At 37.5% G+C, this 21,399-nt stretch overlaps 1 protein-coding gene across 5 annotated transcripts in view; it reads right to left on the bottom strand.

Annotated features, from left to right (window-relative positions):
• The window catches only part of SH3BP2 (SH3 domain binding protein 2), a 92,866-nt gene that overhangs the window by 3,112 nt on the left and 68,355 nt on the right, over window positions 1-21,399 (bottom strand). For 3 of the 5 annotated variants that reach the window (XM_027815511.2, XM_055714126.1, XM_055714753.1), the window contains 9 exons: window positions 9,544-9,683; window positions 8,330-8,432; window positions 6,532-6,649; window positions 5,859-5,929; window positions 5,368-5,456; window positions 3,348-3,413; window positions 2,186-2,774; window positions 484-592; window positions 102-157 (listed from right to left, as the gene is read on the bottom strand). In XM_027815511.2, coding sequence (XP_027671312.2) covers window positions 102-157; window positions 484-592; window positions 2,186-2,774; window positions 3,348-3,413; window positions 5,368-5,456; window positions 5,859-5,929; window positions 6,532-6,649; window positions 8,330-8,432; window positions 9,544-9,683 — 1,341 coding nt within the window. Of the gene's footprint in view, window positions 1-101; window positions 158-483; window positions 593-2,185; window positions 2,775-3,347; window positions 3,414-5,367; window positions 5,457-5,858; window positions 5,930-6,531; window positions 6,650-8,329; window positions 8,433-9,543; window positions 9,684-15,235; window positions 15,717-21,399 lie in introns of those variants that run through there. The other 2 variants (XM_055712742.1, XM_014286024.3) reach the window with 2 other exon arrangements.

Below are 21,399 nucleotides of genomic sequence, written 5' to 3'. Positions count from 1 at the left end.
GTTTTTAAACACAAATTGTACCCATCAAAATGATCTTTGGACTACTGTTCAGTGCAGAATTTTGTAGGACTTCTAAGAACTGTTTTAAAGTCACATTCTACCTTTCAACTTCAAAGGATTCAGAGGTATTAAGAAATATGGAAGTAGGCAGCCCAACCTGTAAAAAGTATGGAGAAAATAAAACACTATGTAAGTCAGTGACAACTCAAAATGCTAGCAACTTTTATGCAAATAAGCTACAGCCATCAGTATCTGAAATTGTTAATGGTTATTTAATCTTTACATTCAATATTAAAATCTAGAGTTCATCAAGGCATTCCTTAAAGCTCAATATTTTTTTATTTTAAAACAGAAATCATAGTACTGCGTTTTTAGAAAGTTTTTTTTTTCCTGAAATAATGCATTTAAAACATTCCCAAAAGTATACATAAGTGAGGAAAAAAACCCACCCTCTTCGAGAATGGATAATCTACTTGATCTTACTTTTTCATAGTCATCATCAGAATCCTCATCATGTTGGTTTGGCTTGGAGGGTAGTGCTGGTTTTTCAAATGAGAAACTTCTAAAACTCTGTCCGTCTGGTGGTGATCTCCTGGCAGAAATAGAACAAAAACTAAGAACATATCCTCAGGAAAACAGAACAAATATACACTAAACACTGAAGGGATAATAAAATGATAACTGAAGAACAAGTTCCAGTTTAGCCCCCAAATCATGGAATGGTTTGGGTTGGAAGGCACCTTCAATATCACCTAGTTTCACCCGCTCTGCCACGGGCAGGGACACCTTCCACTAGACCAGGTTGCTCCAAGCCCCATCCAGCCTGGCCTTGAACACTGCCAGGGATAGGCCATCCGCAGCTGCTCTGGGCAACCTGTGCCAGTGCCTCACCAGCCTCATGGTAAAGAATTTCTTCCTTATATCTAATCTAAATCCACCCTCTTTCAGTTTAAAGCCATTCCCCTTTGTCCTATCACTACATGCCCTTGCAAACAGTCTCTCTCCAGCTTTCTTGTAGGCCACCTTTAGGTACTGGAAGACCACAATAAGGTCTCCCCAGCACCTCCTCCAGGCTGAACCACCCCAACTCTCTCAGCCTGTCTTCATAGGAGAGGTGCTCCAGCCCTCTGATCATCTTGGTGACCCTTCTCTGGACTCACTCCAACAGGTCCATGTTCTTCTTATTTTGGGGGCCCCAGAGCCGAATACAGTACGCACAGATTAATTTAGGTAATCAGATTAATTTAGGTTGGCAGGGACCTCTAGAGATCATTTAGGCCAAGGTCCTGCACAAAACAAGACCAATGAGATCAGGTAGCTCAGGACAACATGTCCAGTCAAGTTCAAGTATCTCCAAGGATGGAGATTTATTCCACAGGCACGCCACAGCAACTTGTTCTGGTGAAGTTTTTCCTAATGTCTAGCTGTAATTTCCCAGCTTCCAACTTCTGCTTGTTGCCTCTAATCCTACCACTGCAGACCTCTGAGGTCTTGCTTCTTCTCCAGACCCACCCATTAAGCAGTTGTAGACAGCAGCAATTTCCCATTAGCCTTCCTAAAGGTTGAATGAATCCAGTTCTCTCGGCCTCTTCTGGCATATCATGTGCTGCAGCCCAAACATCTCAGTGGCCTTCCACTGGACTCAGTCCTGTATATCAGTGTCTTCCTTGTACTGTTTTTAAAGGGTTTACTACTTGTTCTTCAGAGCTGATAAATCATCCAATGGACCGCAATATTTTTATCTGATTCATCGCCATAACTAGTTACACATGCCTTACTAAAGCTGATCTTAATATAAAATGAAACACATACCCCATCTCCACAGAAGCCTAAAATCTTTTTCACAGTCCACTGAGGTTCGGACATAAAAGTTTCTTGTTCACTCTCAGCAAAGGCTACGAAGTCTTTAAGACACACCTGAAAACTAATGAACTACAGGTTTTGGTGTAATTTTTTAAAGTTTGGTTTATCTACTATTTCTTTCTATACTATTTTAAAACCTAAGTTCATGCAAAATTTTCAAATTGACAAATACAGAGGCTGAAAAGCACAACACTGTCAGGGAGAGAGGGATGGTGCAGGGAAGAGAAACAGATGTTGATGTGAATCTGAGAAATATGTCCGTCAACTAATTAATTAATACACAATGGAAAAATTTAATAGCACATTGTATTTTCATACTTACTGTAACTGGGGACATGAAAACTTCTCTGGTCTAGGCTTGATTACAGGGGGCTGGTGGCTTGGCACAGGTGGCTTTGGGAGCACTGGTGGCACAAACAGTCCAGGTTTACCGTGTTCTCCTGGCACTCTGGGCTCTACTGTTTTTTCAGTAAACTGTGACAGCTTGGGTTTACTGCTTGGTAGTGGAAGAGGAGTTCGTGGTGAAAGGTTTAAGGTTTTTAGCTTCTCACATCCTTCTGGAGTAGCAAGAACTTGAGCTAGAGGCAGAGGCTCTGGAGGCAATGAGCATGACTCTTTGACACACAGAGGCTTTTTGAAAAGAGGTAGAGGGGGTACAGGGGGCAGCTGTTCACTTAGTCTCCGGCTTGAAGACTGAATCTTTAAATTAGGTTCAGCTCGGCACTGTAACTGGGGTTCTCTCACATTTAAGAGATCCTCTAGTTTGATATCAGGTAAGCTTCTTTTAGGAGGCGGTGGTGGTACTGGCACAGTAGATTTGCCACCAAAGGAATTTGCCCTTGATTCTGAGTAGGCAGCTTTTCTGACATGAGGAACTGGTGGAGGTGGGTAGGCTGGGGGCAGGACCATATCTGCAGAAAGAAAACACCCAAAAAACACAGATTGGAAACACAGTATGTCAAGAAATGAGACTTTCCAAATTAACCTTCTATGTGATTTCAGATATTTCATTGGCATCTGGTCTGCTAGTACCCAAAATGTTAGATAGTTGTTTAACTTTCAGCAAAATTCTGGATGTTGTGTGTAGGAAAATCCTGCCACTTTTATTTAGGCACGGCTTATGATGACTTCGCAAAGAGTTTTCCCTTTGCTAAAAATAAAGAAAAAGAGACTACATTAAAAGCATTACCCCTCCTCCAGACTGATGACCAGATACAGGTCCTTCCAGGGAAGGAGCCCTGCAGGAAATAATGCTCTTAAAGGCATGTAACACTTCTGAAAATTATTACTGCTGTTACTAGGAACTTTTGACCCTAAATACCTCTCAGGATAAGGTATTTGTACATTGCTTCACATAGTTTACCTCCTGCAATGCTTTAGATATGACCAAGCCAAAATAATAATCTGGCATTTTACACTAGTATGAGTATTACTGGGGGCCTTTCGTGGGGCCTTCTGTGAAGGGAACGAAAGAAATCACATACCATCTCTCATTATGTCAGAAGTATCTGGCTGCAAGTAAGACTCATCTTCTTCCTCCTGGTCGTAATCTGCACATAAAAAAAATAAACCAATGTGTCAGACATTGGTAAGTACTCCTGGAATCACAAAAGAGTACCGAGTACTTACTGCTTTTTAATAAACAAGTATTTTTTAGTTAGATTTTTTTTAAAAGAGGTAGAAAATTAAAAATTTTGGTCACACCTCTGCTATTTAGATAAGTTATTTCCCTAAATTTTATGTCAATCAAGAAAGTCATCACTTACAGCAATGGTAAATGAATTACACTGCACATTAGATTTTTTCCATCCTTCAAGTTAAAAATTACTTTCTGGTGACACTTTCTAGTAGCCTTCCTCAGAAAAATTCCAATCAGTTGCAGAGACACAACTACATGGATGCACTGGAAAAATCAGTTGGAAAAACCAAAAAAAACCACTGCCCAAAACCCAACCCTAACACAGCTACATTTATGATTTCACAATAAAGAAGGCTAAGCAAGCCTAATGATCTACAAACCAATTCATTCTTTTGCCTTGCTCTGGCAACAAAAAACCCCCAAAAAACAAAAAACAAACAAACAAAGTACCACAAGTATCTTAAATTGTTTCAGTGTTGCCTTTAAGTCATAATAATCAAGACATGAAAAACATGCTACTTCTAGGCAGTAATTTATCATCATTGACTATGATAGGAGCCTCAAGGACAATATGCAGTATTTCTCCAGAGAAATGCACAAAAAGAGGTAAGACTATCTGATAAAAATCGGTTAGCTCTTCTGTTTTCCTAATTTAAACTCCTGCTAAGCCTCAACATAATTTGTATTGCATACAACCCTTCTCTCCCATAAACACAGAAGTACTAAACTACAATCCTACAAGAAATGCTAATGAGTCTGTTTTCCTCTGCTTTGCAGGAACTGACCCAGATTTCCTAAAAAGACTCACTTGTGCCTTTTTATCCTCATCAGGAAAAGTAGTCAGGAATTTCCTTTCAGGAAATGAGAGTATTTGCTCCAATCAACCCTGCCGTTAGAAATCTCAAAGGGCAGATGGGAAAAGGCCTAGTAAAGGAACTATGTTGAGACTTGAGGGAAGCTTCTCAAGTTGGGTTTATTAACACAGTTCTTGACTAGGAAGGCATTGCTGAAATATCCTGTGAATGCCTCTCTTTCTGCTTTCTGTAACATCCTCACTTCTATTTAAAAAATAAACTCAGCCCAAACTATTGTGAAGCAACTACTGCAATGAACAGGTATCAAACTTTGAATAAAAAAAGCTATGCTAAGAATGAGATTTTCAGAGTCTGACTTTAAAAAGCTTGGAAGTAATTGAAGCATGTTATCCTATGCATTTCACATAGGCCCATCCCTATATCTAACGTAAGATCTTCCTGAACTGCAAGGATGATCAATTCTGTTTCATACTAAACAGACTACAACACAAATGCAACAATATCCCAGTATGGGTGACTGCTTGTTTTGCAGTACAGGTGAATTAATTTCAGTCTAGATAGGAGGTAATTGGCTCCACAATGTTTTACTGTGTTGTCTCCACATGTTTTCAGAACTTACTTATAAGTGAATAATATCCTATTATTATAATTACATTCAATTACCATCAGAAATACTAAATTATGATAATAAAGAAAATGTTCTCTACACTATGTCCTATGGACATACTCAAAAGTTTTATCTTTTTGCTAGATCTAAAAACTATCCAACATGCAGTCTTAATAAAAAAATTTAAGTAGTATTATTAGTGTGTCAGGCACCTCCTTGAAAGATCTAAATTTCTTTAGTTAACATTTATTTTTACTAATGGCTTATAGCACAGATTATCTGCTTCTGATTTAAAATTGTAACTACACACCTTGCAAAAAAAAAGAACTTACAGTTGTAAATTGCATCAGTTTGCTTAAGCTGTGGGAATAATTCCTGCAGAAGCCAGACAAGCTAAAGAAGCAAATAAATAAAACTTATTTATCAGTGTCTAAATTTGTCACCTTCATTATCTGCTGAATGATGAGAATACTTAATATCAATGGGACGTTCTACCGAGCCATAGAAACTGTCTGCATCAGAGCCAGAGTCACTGGAAAAGAAAAGACAGAGTACCTTCTGCATTACTGTGGTGTGGGTCTTGGAACAGTAAACATGTCTGTTAGAAGGACTGCAGCACTGTAAAGGAATACTGGAAAACCAGAAGCAATCTATTCCCATTTCCCAGCTAACAGCCAGATATGTTGCTGCTGTCTTTTAAAAGCTTTTATTTATTTCACACAAAGCTGACATTTTAAGGTTTTTTTAGTAAAAAACTTATTTTTTGTCTTGGTATTCTTTAAACTATGTATCAGGAAGGCCTTTCATTCTCGGGCCTTACTGCACCTGTTTTTATTTAACAGTAATTCAACTGTAGGTGCAAAAAGTCTATAACACCACTGTCAAGAGATAGTGCAAAAGGGATATAAAGCAAATAAAGATTAAGGGTTTATACCTGAATTCTGTTACTGTTTCTTTCTTCTCATGGTAGTGATCAATTTCCCTCCGCAAGGACAGCATCCAATTCTAAATAAGAATAAAAACACAACATTCAACACATCCATCTTTAAACAGTTAAACAAAGATGCACAGCATCTGCCCTCTGTAAGTACAGAGTACCTGTGCAAGGAACTTGCACTGAAATAGTATTTAACTGTAACACTATACTGGGAGGACTTATCAGTCAAATGTTTTGGCCATCTAAAATGCTATAAGAAGGTATTATAATACTAAGCTTTGAGTTTGCGTGTATCAAGCTGTTATTTCTAAAGCCAGGTACTTGTTCATGGTATGTTCATAGGTGAGAGATTTCACTGAACAGTTTTTCATCCTTCCATCATTCAAAGGTTTAACATACAAGTATTTTGTTCCTTAGCTAAAAACCCCCGAGGAATATGGGGAAAACCATGCCATCTAGTATGTCGCTTATAGCCGTTTCCTAAATTACAACTTGAACTAACACTAACTTAATAGTTAAAACTTCAGACATGATTTTCAGAGGAGTCCAAAGAACTAGGTATACAAATTTCAGTGACATCTGAATATCCAATTCATTTAGATTTTAGGGAAGTCCAAGATTCTCTTTCTGCTTCAAGGAAAAGTATATTGCAAAAGAAGAAGAAAGTGACCTTTCTCTCATCTTCAGAAGAAGCTGAAAAAAACCAGGTCCTATGCTTCTTGCTAATGTGAACTAACTTGAAGGGAAACACATTGCTCGATGTTGTCTCCTCAGCAGCTCGCATAACCCTGAAAAACAGAAGCACCAATGCAAAAAAACCTTTAGCTATGAAATCAAGGCTGCTGAGCAATTCGTGAAGCTCTGATAGGAAGCAGTTTTACTTACCTCATAAGTGCCTTATGAAAAATAACCCCCAAGCCCAAGAAAGCACCACAAAAATCCCCATATGTGTGTTTGTAGTACTTCTCCATTAAAGTTGTAGAAAGGACAATGCAGGAGTGCTAACAGGAGAAAGAGAACTACTTAAACCACCAGCCAGACTTATAAATGGATGTTTTGACCTGTTCAATAGTTTCAATGAGTTGCATTAATTCACAAGCTTCACAACATAGTAAGAAGAACTCGGGGAGCCTTGTGATCCTTATTTCAGAAAGGCACAGAGCAAAAAGCAAAACAGGTTTTCCATGAAAATAAAGGTGAAGTAATATCAACTTAACTTTTCTATTTTTCCCTTATAAACACTTTCTTGCACTTTTTTATTACATTAAAACAAGCATAACTCAGCCTCTTCCAAAACCTGTATTAGATGTTTTGCTTCTTTCTGTTTTTTCCCCAGAGGAGTCTCCAGTGAGGAAATTCCTTCCACACACAAAAATCTGGCTGCAAATAATTGCTGTAAAGCTTTGGAGCAAATGAGGAGACTAAAGTCCTAAGACTGTGTGCAATCTAAAATTAACATTTATAAGATGTATTCAAGCATAAGCCTTAGAGATCTCTGATAAAAGTTTTTACAATCATTATGGGCCTTTCTTTCTTGTTCCTAAATTTTTAAAATTTCCTCAAAATACAGCATTTCCATAAGTCTTTAATATGTAGGGAAGGTAGCTTGTAAATGTAGAGGGGGAAAAAAAAATAGATTCTTAGAAACATTTGACTTTTGGTTAGTTACCTAATCAAGGTAACATTGTTTTGAAGAAAATATATCTAATAAACACCTTGAAGCTGCCATTAAGAACAATGTCAACTGCAGAATTCTTTCAGAATTAGAAATTGCATCTTTTTTATAACCCCAATCCTACTTTCAAACAGGAGGTTGTAATTTTCTGCATCTGCCCAGTCCAAACAAAGCCACAAATAGAACTGTAAGTTACTTCCCTATGTAAGGCTAATAAGGATGTTAATGTAGGAAGTACCCATTCTGATAGCACTGGTTAACTTGAAAGCAATTATTTTTGTCTTCAACCTAAAAAGCAAATATTATGGTTTATAACATCTAGCAAAACGAGTCAGACATTTTGCACATGCATCTTCTCATTTATCACTTCCATAGTTGATTCAGTTTTGACACTAGCATTACTGAATCAGTAAGTCCATAAATATTCTTTTCTGATTCCTTTCTATTTTTGTGGCAATAACTGAAATCACTATAGAACAAAGATTGTTAAGTCTGAAAGAATCCTCATCTACCTGGATGTGCAAAGTCTGCATTAAGTCACTAACAAGAGTAAGCCCATGGCAATTTTAACAGCTGTACCAGTTAAATTACAAAAGATGAAGGCTATACACTTACAAAGCACAGGAAACATCATATATACAATTTGAAAGGAATACATCTCTTGGAATCTTGAGATCAGTGCCTAACCCAAACAACAGACGTAGCTGTGTTTAACTTCACTGGAAATGAAAACCGTAGTCCTCTGCATTAAGTAAAAGGAGCTTGGGTATTAAATAATTTCTTTGGTACTCACCTGTTGTAACCATTCAAAGAAAATGCACCCTGTGGGGATGCAGATGTGCTGCTCTTAAAATAGTAAATACAGCCCTCATGGATAATCACAAATCTCAATGGCCCTGAAAAGAAAAAACACGAGCAATATGTAAAGCCAAAGTCAGTACATTAACTAGAATCTCTTAACTTGGGTAGAATTATTGTTTAAGATTTCAGTAATCTTAATAATCATTATAAAAGAACACAAACCAGTCAAAGTGACAGCTTGTGATGATCAGTCACATGGTAAAGCTGTCCATTCACAGAGCTTCAGAACTAAGGGTAGTATTTACTTTCCTCATTTGAGAGGCATCTGATCTGATAACTTCAAAAGAAGCTTAAGAGAATGCAGATCTGACCTCCACCTGTGCTCCTTGATTACAGGAATAGGCTAATGTAAGATCGCAACCTAAAACAAAATGGGAGGAAGGTAGCCAGAGGCTACAAATACATATTTATGTCCATCCCAAAACCACCATGACAGTATCTCACACTCTTCTTTCACCTCAAGTACATAAAACTGCCAATAAAATAATGTTTTATTTTGGTTTTTTAAAGTGACTAACACTCCTTCCTGTATCAAAGACAGTAATTGTTGTCCTTAACTATTTAAGTATAGTTTAGTTATAAACAGGGATAGCAAACAAGTAGCATATAAATAAACCCAAAGTCTTAAGTTTTATCCATGTAAAAAGATTCTGATTCCAGAAGCACTTACTGGTTTTAAGTACAGCCTAATGTTGGCAGTGAGAAAATTTCCATTTCACAACAGCAGCATGAGATGGGGATATTTTTCCAGTACAGAATAAAAACTGGAAAAAAAAGCTGAGTACGAATTTATTTTAGAAAAGAATATCTGAAACTGATGCACATCCCGGGAATCTGTTTGTCTTTAAAAGCTTACTTGTGAACGACTTGACAGATCTAACCAAGTAAAAGAAAATCAGCCACAGCATTTATCATCTAAGACTTACAGTTCCTAAGCAATTAAAGGAAATTCTTTCAATATGGGTTCATATATATCATTCATACATACATTCCAGTTTGACATATATCTATATATTACTATTGTAATCCACTATAGACAAAGTAACTGGAAGAACAGCTTCATCAAAGTGTCTGCTAACATGAAATGTGTTAAATGTCCCAAAAGGCGAGCATTTAAAAATTTACTTAATACCTTATTCAACTTACACTTCAAGATCTGCAGCTGGGTGCCTCCTTTTTTATGAAGATACCCTGATTTGGTCACTCCTCCAGGCATCGTCAAAAGGTTTTGTGCTCCAATTGCCTTCATTGGGACTGGCCAGACCTGCTGCTGTGAGGCCATCATTCTGCAATTTAGGATGATTAAAAACAGTTTAAAATTTAGATTTTACTTTAAGAAATGAGTACCAAGAAACAAAGCTTGTTCCCTTAAACAAGTTTTCCAAACAACTAACATGCTTCAGCAGTCAAATATGTAGCACAGACGGGTGTTCATAGATTCCAGGAAGTTTGTAGTGTTTAAAAAACCCTGGTGCAAAAAGTCCCAATTTATTTTTATACAGCTCTCAAAAGTGATTGACAGTTGTTGAAACAATGGAATAGTGCTTAGCAAATGTTATTTAAGTATTTATGTTTTACAAGTGCTCCAGATAACATTGTGAGACTTCATCAGGCAGGTGACTAGAAAAAAAGTATCAGTTTCTTCCCCAAAGTTCTACACCACACATGTATACAATGTAATTTTCTGCACAAGGAGGGAATCAGCAGTCATATTTTAGTAACTGCAGTATCCAATACTATTTTACTCCTTGTATTTCCATGGTTTATTCTGAATGAAAGTGTTAGCATATAATTTCATACTGGATGTCAACATGACCGCATCCTGTGCAAGTGAAGTTCATCTCAGATTGCTACAGGCATCCATTTGATTTATATATCTATTATTAATGCCATGCTCCACCAAGTACCTTTGCAGTTACCACTCTTTCTGCAGTCATCTTAAACAGGTTACCAAAAAAATTAGTTTCTTTAGTAGTATATTTCCACCTGATGTATCGCTATGAGCCCTTTCTTTCTTCAACTGGCAACAAAACTAGGCTAAAAAAATCCTACTCTGTAACATAGAAAAGAAATCACGCATGAACTGAATGGGAAGTTTGACCTAGACATAAAAGGTCTGTTGTCCTCAGGTGTAGGGCTAGAGACCTTTTCTAGTAAAAGGCAAGCTAATGAAGTTCAGTTAATTAGTTTCTGATAAATGAATGATGATTTAGAATTGAAAAGCTTTTAATGGATGACTGAAATGTAATGGATCCTGTTTACTTCTTTCCCCAAAAGGGATAGTAACGGAAGTCAATAGTGTAGCTCAGTACAGGAATCCAAGAGCCTAAAGCACAACACAACTACCCGAGCACTAGTCTCTCCAGCCTAAGACAGCAACTTGAAGTACCCATACTGAAAAGAATAAGCAAGTAATACAGTTTTGTTGAGGGATTAATTGCAACAGCAGAGTACAGATCTGTCGTATATGTGTTAGAAAAAACAGAAATGCAGGTCAATTGATCTTTCAATGGATCACCTTAGGTTATAGATCTACCTGCTTACCCTTTGCTAATGATGCAGATGTGGGGAGGAGTTGAAATTGCTAGCTATTTCTACCAGGAGAATGTAAACTCAATTGAATTCTCTATGCATAACTTACCAAACTAGAACTTGCTCACAAAAATCAAGTTTTAGTCCCCAGTGTTGTAAAACAGGCACAAGCAGAGAAGATAGGGTCCAAGACTCTAGAAAGGTTCTCATAGCAGACACTGCAAAGCACCATGGTTTCCAATTTTCCTCCAGGACCCTCCTGCTCACCAAAAGCTAAGTTACTTTTATTGTATTCGGCTATATCCTTCCTTCTGCTATGTCCTCCCTGTTCTTATTATATGATTGAGATCTTTCCAAGCTGAGTTATTCCTTCTTCCTCCTCCCCCACAAGGAAATTTCTAGCAACAACATGTTAACAGGTCCAAGAAGGGGCTAGGCAGGTATTTCAAGCTTTTAAGAATTAAAAAAAAAAAAGCAAGAAAGTTACCCCCCTGCTGCACATACCCACCCCCACACCCCCCAAATCCTTCAAGTTTTTTCTCCATGTCTTACAGAAAAGTCAGTGAGGGAAATGGAAAGCATTAACTAGCTGGCTGTTGATGCCAAACCACACTGCAATACTGCTAGGAGTGATTTCCTTGAAATGAGGAACACAAAAGCAAATTCTGAGCTAAATTTTTCTTTTAAGAACAAGCACATCAACATTCTAATATTAGAAATTAATTTATGCTTAAGTTATTTCAGTCTTTTTCTAGTTATATTAAAAAAAAGATTAAGTAAAAATTGAATTTTTTTTATTCAGATAAATATACTCTGGTGTCAGTTTTCTTGAACTAACTCTAACATTAATGTCAATGCCATCCAGCACTTTGAAGTTCATCATGAGTCTTCAAATCCTGTGTGCTTTTACTACAAAAAAACAAAACAGCACCTAGCCTTTGAAGTGAAACTGTTTCAGTTTTATGTACTTAGATTGAAAACATATCAGAAGAGGCAGAGTTAAACATCTCAGAGAGGTTACCCAAAACAACCAGTAAGCTGAGATTTCTAGGAAGCCAATGACAAATGCTGGAGACAAGGGTATCCCACCCTAGGTAAATACAGAAAACAAATGTTTGACTAGGTCAAGTTGTTCTTCTGTACAGGAGCATACTAGTTAGACTACTCACTAAAGCATGCCTGGATGGGGCATTTTTTCCTCCACCTGAAGAGCCAGAATATCAGGCAGAAGGGTGGGGGAATAATCATGGAAGCAGAGGAGCAAGTGTGTGTGTGTGGGGGCGGGGGTGTGTGAGAGGGGAATAAATCCAGTTCTACAGTGTGATGACTAACTACAGGATTTAACTGAGGTGAAAGGACAGCAGAGTATCAGGGTCTGCTTCCTCTATTCACAATCATTTCTTAATTTTGACTACTGACTATAAAACAGCCCAGAGAACAGAGACCAAACCTCTCAACTTCCCCATCCCAGCTAAGTGGATACAAGAAGATGGGGCCGAACTCCATGCAACCAAGTACACTTTATATCAGCTAAAGAGCCCACCTAACATACTGGGTTTTTCAACAGATTTAGAGGCTGCTGTGCCTGATTTCTGGGTCTCACTGTGGCTTACAGCACTGCCCATCACATCTGTAGGCTCCTCAAGCACTTTCATTTGCAGACACATAGGGAGGACTTTGGTATTCTAAATTGAAATGTTTCAGTTATGCTTCTAAAATACATTTTAACTACTTTGAATCTAGTCCCAAACAGATTTTAATTCTTTTCTTGACCGTACAAACCAACTCTGAAAGGACAGTAGATGCTGTTTTGCATCAAGCTGTTAGGAGAAAGCTGGCAAAGCAACGTAACCACAGAATCTTTATCATAGAGATGGAAGGAAAGGTGAGTGCTCTTAAAGATTTTTCAGGTCTTAGCATCTACAACATGGCTGCCTTTAGCTCACTGAGATGCTTCCTTGGACTCTTGATATTCCTCTTCTTTTTTTAATACATTGATCAATGTTGCATTATCAGGTATACACAGAACTAACATTTCACTGCTTGCTATTGTGATCATTAAGAACAGAAAGATATGCCCAAGTTGTTTCTTACACAATCACATTCTTGCACTAAAGCCAAAGACCCCACTACACATTTTCACCCCAGGTACATAAGAAAAGTCTCTTCCACAGAGCCCACGAAGTGCAGTCAGCGCCAAGCCATACTCTTTTTCTGATGCTGGTCTTCTGTAACATCACCCATGCACTGTTTTGTGCAAGCTTCTAGTAACAGCTACACACTTAATTCTTCTTTTCCCTCACTGAGGAACTACATGAATATTTTTAAGTTAAGTTTTCCATCAAGCCCCAAAACCTGTGCCTGTTGAATCAACCTTCTCTCCCACTGAAAGAACACTGAACTGAACCCTCTGAACCATAAGAGGCTGGCAGCAGGCAGTGAGAGGCTTTGCATCACTTTGTTTCTCAGGTGATCCATGTGACATTTCTATGCCTGCGAGGGAGGTAATAGGCCTCAGAGTGTAGCAGAAGAAATGGTGGAACAGCAGTTTATAGGATTTGCTTCATCATTCAGACATGCTTATGGAAAGATAGAATGGTGCAGTTAGCACTCTTGAGCACGATACAGAGCTTATACAATTACTGTTGTAATTACTTCATATGTACAAACTGGTCTGCCAGACAAAAAAAAAAAACCCACAACAATTTGCGGCGTATTGTTAATGTATCAATAAAGTCAGTCCAAGTCTACCACATAAGTATACTTTTCTCAAACACTATTACAATGAGCTGGTTTTTTTTATTGTAAAGGACCATGAAAGTCAAGCAGCATGAAAAAAATATGAAATTAGACATTCATAGTATAACCTAGATGATACCAGTCTGATGCAGAACTTTCTCTGAATCATGACAATACTGTTACCAAGCTCAAAATATAAATGGAGTGTAGACTTCTATTATTGTGTAGTATGCAAATTAATACCTCTGTGAAGTAATTTTAACCTATCCCCTCAGTCAGTGTACATACAATAGCTACACTGGAGGCTAGGGTGTAACTTTACAGGCTAGAAGTCTCTCCATGAGTGAAAATAAAATTCTGCCACATTAAAAAATTGGATTACATTATAGAAGAACACTTACCACTTTTGGCCTTAAGAACTATTTGCATTCAGCCCAATTAAAGCAACAACAAGGTGATTCAACTAAGGATAGCATCCTGGAAGAGCTGTGAGACCTCAGTTCTTGCTTAACTTCAGCAGGAGCATATCGCAGATGTGATTACCTCCACAACTTGTGGTACATAAGCATAAAACCACATAACCCTCATCTCTGAAACTACAGCTGCTGACAGTTGTATTAAAAGTTCTCACTTGTTATAATAATATTTACGGTCTGTCCTGGAGCCCAGTTTGGTCATACTGAAATCAAATTAAAAAAAACAGCCTCCAAAGCTGCAGTACAAAAATGAAACCTGATCTGAATTTGTAACAAGCATCTCTATGCCAATTATGTCTGAGAACTTTCTAAAGTCCATGATGTCTCATAACCTCTAGTCTTTAAATTCTAATTTGAAAGTAAAACCTAGCAAAGCAAAATGCTAGTTTCCTTCTGAATATATAACTTAAATTCAACAATACAGATATAACAAATTACAGAAATGAATGCATTCCTCTCACAACGCAGAGGGAGACTGAAGGTTCAGTCTCTACAAAAGTCTTAACCAAAAATAAGGCAGCATTACATACAGCAAAACTAAAATAAAAGCTTCCCCAATGTGCTCTTAACAATTCCAAACAAAAAACAGTTCTCTGCTTCAACCATCTAAACATTTACCATCTGTTCTTAAAACAGCTTTCTGCAAAATTTTCAGGTCTCTCTTTCCATTTATTAACCATTCTCCAGTATTTCTGAAACACTCCTCCATCTCTCCCCTACATTTTTGGCTACACATTCCATTTCTTAATACTTTTAACAGCCGCTTTTGTAACAGTCTCTCAGAAGGATTAACAGCACAGTACAAACATTGTGAAGTCAGCAGAACAAAGGGAACAGAGAACTAAGACTGACTGAGATACACTGTTCTAAGCAAGTTTACTCAGTTTAACTTGCTTCAACTTGCTTTTCCTTTCTGGCAAATGTTTTCAACCAACACTTGCTTCATCTCTTCCCCCTTCAATTTACCCTTGAATTTTCTGCACAAGTCAAAAGTATTTTACCTCAGATACCATATCTACTCTTAGGTTTAGTCTGCTCTTGACCTAAAAGAGAAAAGATGACAGAAATACAAGCCACAAATATACACTAACCTGGTGACCTTGCCTGATCGACACATAGTTTTTCTGCTGACAGTTTCGCCAAACGATTGTTTCCTTTGTGATGACAAAGCCATTAATAACTTATGGCCCCTCTCAGGCACGGCAGGAACATCTCTGCACTTCTCCCCGTTTTGTGTATTATAAGGTCAAAAGTGACTGCAATAGCTGCTGTATGTTCAACACACAAAAGGAAAAGAAACCCTGCCCCAAGTGCTTGTGCATCTGCGCTGCGGCCAAAAGTGACGCCTAGGCAATGACTTGTTTCCTTTGTTACTTCCTGTTTCCCCCAGTGTTAGTGGGCAGCACTATCTTTGTCAGATTTCCCAACTTCCCAGGGAGGTTATAAATCCAACCCTGCATACTTCAAGCCTCTGTCAGACATCAAGCCAGAAAGCAGAGAGAATTTTCTAGTGCTCACTTGCTTCCTACTCACCTTCCAATCAACTATTTTCCCATGGAAGAGTAAGAAAGTAGTCCTTTTTTCTTACTGTGTACTCAGGCTCTTACCAGCAGAGGCACAGTTCAGAAATGCTGCCTGTGCTTCTGAAAAACCAGTGCTTCAGGTACTCATATTGCACCACAGAACTAAGATAAGTATTTCATCTCTGTATTCTCCCCAATAGCTGGAGCTTGTCCTTCCCTCTTCAATCCAAGAAATTAAAAATAGCCATTTTGAAAGATTGCACAGCTTTAAAGAAAGTCTTGCCTGTACATCTGATGCTACACAAACCACAAAAGGCAATAAAATTAAAATCCAAGAGGTTTACCATGCAAGGGCAACACTTCTACAGGACAAGTATCACCAACAGATGATGAAGAAATGCTATTGTTTTACACTTATTTTCATCTGGACCTCTTAAAAGGATTCAAGTGTTTCACTGACTTTGTCTCAAATCAAACAATACCTCAGGCTAGAAAGTTCAAATAAGAGAAAAACAACTACCAAGTTTCAGAATGATAGACAAAAATCTACATACATAAATATGCCAAGTAAAGCACACTTCATGTATTTTTGGAGAAATGGACACAAATCTGTGCTCCAAAATATAAGGAAGATGTTTCTATATAACACCTTTTCTTTTTGATCAAAGCACAAAAGATACCGGCCATGGCTATATCAGCTAGAAAAGCAATTCTCAGTCTTCTCCCCAGGGCACCCATTTGCATTCCTTCCATAGCCAGGGTATATAGGAAGGGGAAGCAAACCACAAATATCACATGCTGCTTTTTAGCTAAAAGGATCAGCATATCAACAAAAAAATCCTAATGCTCTTTAATAAGAATTAACATCCAGTTGTGTCAGTGGCTTAATTAACAGATTTTTCACACAGAAAAGATGTAAAGAGGGCTACATCTCAGCAGTTTAGGAGTTAAATTCACTTGCTTTATGTGCTACAGTATCAGTTACCAATTTAGACTCTGTGTTAACACACAATCCTTTAAAGCAATCTTTCCTCCCCCAATTCTCTGCTATCTAAGCATACTCTTCTAACTCTACATTAACATCTTTGCAACCTTTATCTCCACTTCAGTAAAAAAGCTGTGATCAAAATGACAGCGTTTGAGTATATAACACTGGGAAAAAAAATAATCAGTTCCTCATTCCCTTTTCTGGTCTGACACACCTAAGTCTTGGTTTTCCCCTCCAAACTCCCTTAGTACCATGCTCTTTGGCCCTGACAGTCTTATTTTAATTATGCCTCATTTATCCAACATGTTCCTGAAACACTGCTTTTCCACTCTAACCTTTCTGATGCTGTGTTCTCCCTTTCTTCACTTAAGCACTCAAATACAGAATTTTTCATTTCAAATTCCAAGATCCCCTTTTGATTTTTCTGGTGATTTCCAACACTATTAAGATGGTCACAGAGCTAGAACAGAAGCCATTTCACACATGCACACACACAAGCTGATGTTCCAATGAGGAACAACAAAACCCCAAAAACAAAAAAACACCACAAATTTTAGATGTTTCATGGTTTTGGAAGAATGAAAATTCAGCATAACTTTCTAGACCAAACATTAATCAGAAGGGTTGTGCTTCAAAATTGCAAATAAAAAGTCTGAAGAGACATAAAATCTTTATGGATTTCATTAACATGTCTGTCAGGGAAGTGAAAAAGCATTAAATACATCCTCCTTCACAACACAAAATTCTGTCTTGTAAGGAACTCTGGTATATAGTTTGTTTTCAGACCTCTAACTTTCATTAGTCCCCACAAAAATCAGTGGTGAGAAGCAGCCTAGCACCAAGCTAGCCTAGGGAGAATTTCACTCAAAAGGAGTTACTTCATTTCTTTAATATTATGAGATTTCACTCAGATAGCCTGAAAAGGAAGAACTAAAGCATCAGGAACCAGCATTTGGATTTCATTCCAGCAGGGCCACTGTCTGCAGAAGTCAGCCAATCATCTCTGCCATTGTTAGGGAACAGCTCTTGCTCCCAGCGACAAGCAATCCTACTTTAGGTAACAGAAAGCAAGAGCAGTAAAATACAGGTCTAGCACTATGCTGTCCTTACCAGTACAAATTCACTGGTCTAGCTGAAGGGTTTGGCTGTCTCTGCAGCAAGAGCTTCCTCTTGCTGACCAATTTACAGGAAACTGCAAGAATGGACTGTATAAATAAAAGCAGTGCAAGAAAAGCACAGTAACAGGCAAGGCAGAAAAATTGCAAAGAAAAAAAAAGTAGCACAAAAACCACCTTCCTTCAGCTGCAGCAAGCAGTCAGCTCAATAGTCAAGTTCCACTCAGAATAATGTAAGAGTTCATACATTATATATTTCCACAAAAGCCTACAGTATAGTAAGGCATTAAAAAAGGCCACATTCTGTTAAGTTTTATTGACTTTAATAAGCTTGAATCAGGAGTAGATTACTATGAGTTTCATTATTTTATTAATTCTACCAAACTAGTTTACTCTCAAGTTTCTAGATCACAGTGGAAACAAATCCACTATACTGAGAGATAACATATTTGTCAACTATAAACTCCACACCTGCAGACTGTAAAAGAGCAAGTGTGAATTACTTGCCTGAATCCTTCCTCTGCTAGATAAGGCAGTCCTGTGAAAACATGAGTAATTGAGAGTATTATTTACTTCTGCTGGATGACCTGTAGAATTATGATTAAGAAAAAGAAATATATCAGCAACAAAGGGGAAAAATGAGGCCAAAACTTCCAAAAAAACTTCTTTCAATGCCAAAAGTCAGCTATGATTCCCTCATTCAGCTTACTTAGGAGCTGAAGCCTTGATAATATATATTAAATCTAAAATTGAGAGATACTTCAGATCAAAAAGTTTCTGCGTTTCTATTTATACCCCACTGCTCTTACACTCCAAATATGTACACACAGATTGTTGGAGCTCACACTGGTCTGCAATAAATAAGCCATGCTTCACAGAAAGAGTGCATAAATTTTAAAACAAAGCTGTAACTTTCCTTGGTTGTTTCACCAAACAGCTTGGCACAAGTCCTGGAAGAGGATACACTGACTTTGATTTTGGGATATGGTTAATGTCATATATTGCTGAAAGGTTTGCAGACCAAAGTACAGGCACAAAGTATCTGCAAAGTATGCACAGTTTGCAAAAAACAAATTAGACTGTGTGGCTGGAAGAGAAGAACCTTTTGCAAACACTGAAATGTAAGAACTTTATCATTTAACAGATTCTCTTACATCAGCTAGCCTTGAAAAATAACCTAAGACTTCATACTGTTGTAAACAGGGATTGAAATAAGATCAGTACAGCTATCATTGCATAATATTTTATGTTGGCAATTTTATTATGAGTAGCTTTTCAAGTTAAGAGATTTCTATTGAATCAAAAGGCCCCTCAAAACTGTATAGAAGCGAGTTAACTGGGTGGCAAGTCTATGCCAGTCAGACCATACCAGTAACACTTGATATAAGGAACAATTAAAACGACAGGCAAGATTTTAAATGTTTTTGCTGCTTATCATGTTTCTTTAAAATAAATTCAAAGACACATTACCAAGCTTAGACTTCTATTTTTGTCTACTATTCAAACCAGAAGGACAGGGTCTTTATTTTTTTTAGCTGTTGCCTATGTACAAAGTCCTTGTAAAAAAGACTGTAAATGCAGCTATGGTTATGATTGACTGATACCTTTCATCAGTGCTCATAGAACAATTTGAACTAGACCATAGTAAAAAAAAAAATTTTAAAAAAAAAAAAAATCACGTAACCATGCAGAAGTACGATTGCCGAAGTCCTATTCCTGCAGACAGTTGTAATGCTGACAGCTGCAAAGGGAGTTTCCCCAAATACACATAGACACTTCAAGGGGGAGTTTCCCCAAATGATTTATTTCCTTGGCAGAAGTTTTCAATTCTAAGATATTACTGTTGAAACAATTTTACTGCTAGGCTGGTTTGTGATGAACTGCATACAATTCTATCACTAATGTATTCCTAATTGATAATTTAGGAAGCACTGCTGGACTACAACATATTTTCCACTTCAGTTTCAAAACACCTTTAAGCATTTAAGCTGGAAGACCATTGAACTTCAGTAAAAGCAACAACTAAAGGCTTTTAGAAATTTACAAGAGGGAACCAAATATCTGTTACCGTTTATAAAGTGTATGTGATATGTACATTTAACCAGCAGGTGTCTTGCCATGTAAAGTTAAGTTTCTTCTTAGGAAATATTTTCTTCTGTTTTCTTAGAATTTTACTTAAACCAATTTAAAGAACATTAAGAGTCCAAGGGGAAAAAAGGAGAAAGGTGAAAACCCACCTTAGAGGCCTATACTTCTGTTCACCATTTTCTACCATCTCTGACACTAAAGCATTTTTGCAAGACATACAACATCCATCTGCTCATTTAACACTGTGCTTGTACAAGACTAACAAAATTTAGGTCCAAGACTACTATTTCCAGTTAAAGAGAATATTTCACATTGAGCGTATATGCAAGTCAACAGAAAAATTACTGAGTATAAGCAATTCTAAAACATTCCTGCAGCAGGATATTAAAAGCAACCAAACCACATGAAGCTTATAAAGAAAGTCCTTCTGAATATCTACCAGCAAAAAACTGCAATGAGTAAACTTATAAACTTCATTGCTGACCCCAATAAGAAGCAATTGATTTAATACTAAAGAAATTCAGCAAGCCCTGGTTTAGAGGAAGCATTTAGTCATGTCAGCCCTTCCAGCCTGCATGTTCCCCTCTCTTCTGGTGGGCTGCAGTAACCTGTTATTTAAGAAAATACACCTCTACAGGCAAATGGCTACAGTACAGCCAGCACCAAAAAGGAAACTCAACTGTTGTCAGATCCTGGGAAAACAAAATGAGACAACCATTTCCTATTTTTATTTTGCTTGTGAAGAGACTATGTGATACAATTTAAAGACAAAGTGTAAATGCAAAGACTCACTCTATAGTGCTGTACAACACAGTAGAAGGTATGTTTTAAGTAATGATGCAGTGAAACATCATGGAGTTTGTTCTTCTCACGCTTGGAAACTCTGACTAGGAAGTAGAATCTCAAAATAAGCTAATAACCATGTAAGTGTAACTTACAGAACTAGAAGGTCCAACTAGGCTGTATTGCTAATGCTAAACCTTCAACAGCTTTGAAGCTCCTTGTGCTCAAAACCTCATGCAAGCAAGTAGGTGTACCAGAAACAAGTTTTCTTTATTCCGATTCCACTGACTGCTCCCTTTTAAATCACTATATGAACTTCTCTCAAGGACATTGTAAATCGTAAGTATTCCTTATGACTTACCTCCTCCACGCAAAACACTAAATCAAGGGACTGAAACAGGCAGAGGCATGGATTACAATAGCCAGGATTTAAGGCTTCATCACTAAGGTAGATACTTTTCTGTTTGTTTGGGTTTTTTTAACATGCACTGGGGAAAGAAGAATCTCTGCAAGCTCATGCTTACCTTCTACAAAAGCTGAATTTAATTGTAAACACCAGATGTTACATAGTTGAGATTTTAGGTCAACATCTTAAAATTAAAACAAATGGACACTGCAAGGCTGCGCCAGAAAGACAGCAGTAAACAACCAATCTTAATTGGTAGGACATAAGAGGGAACAGTCATTTCATATCACTTAACCCTAAAAATATATAATCACATGCAATGAGCTGCTTCTACAAGACAAATTGGACAATG

Source organism: Falco cherrug, chromosome 1, assembly GCF_023634085.1.
Source record: "Falco cherrug isolate bFalChe1 chromosome 1, bFalChe1.pri, whole genome shotgun sequence".
Taxonomy (NCBI): domain Eukaryota; kingdom Metazoa; phylum Chordata; class Aves; order Falconiformes; family Falconidae; genus Falco; species Falco cherrug.
The sequence above is the reverse complement of the archived record's forward strand: the minus strand, read 5'-3'. Positions and strand labels throughout refer to the sequence as shown.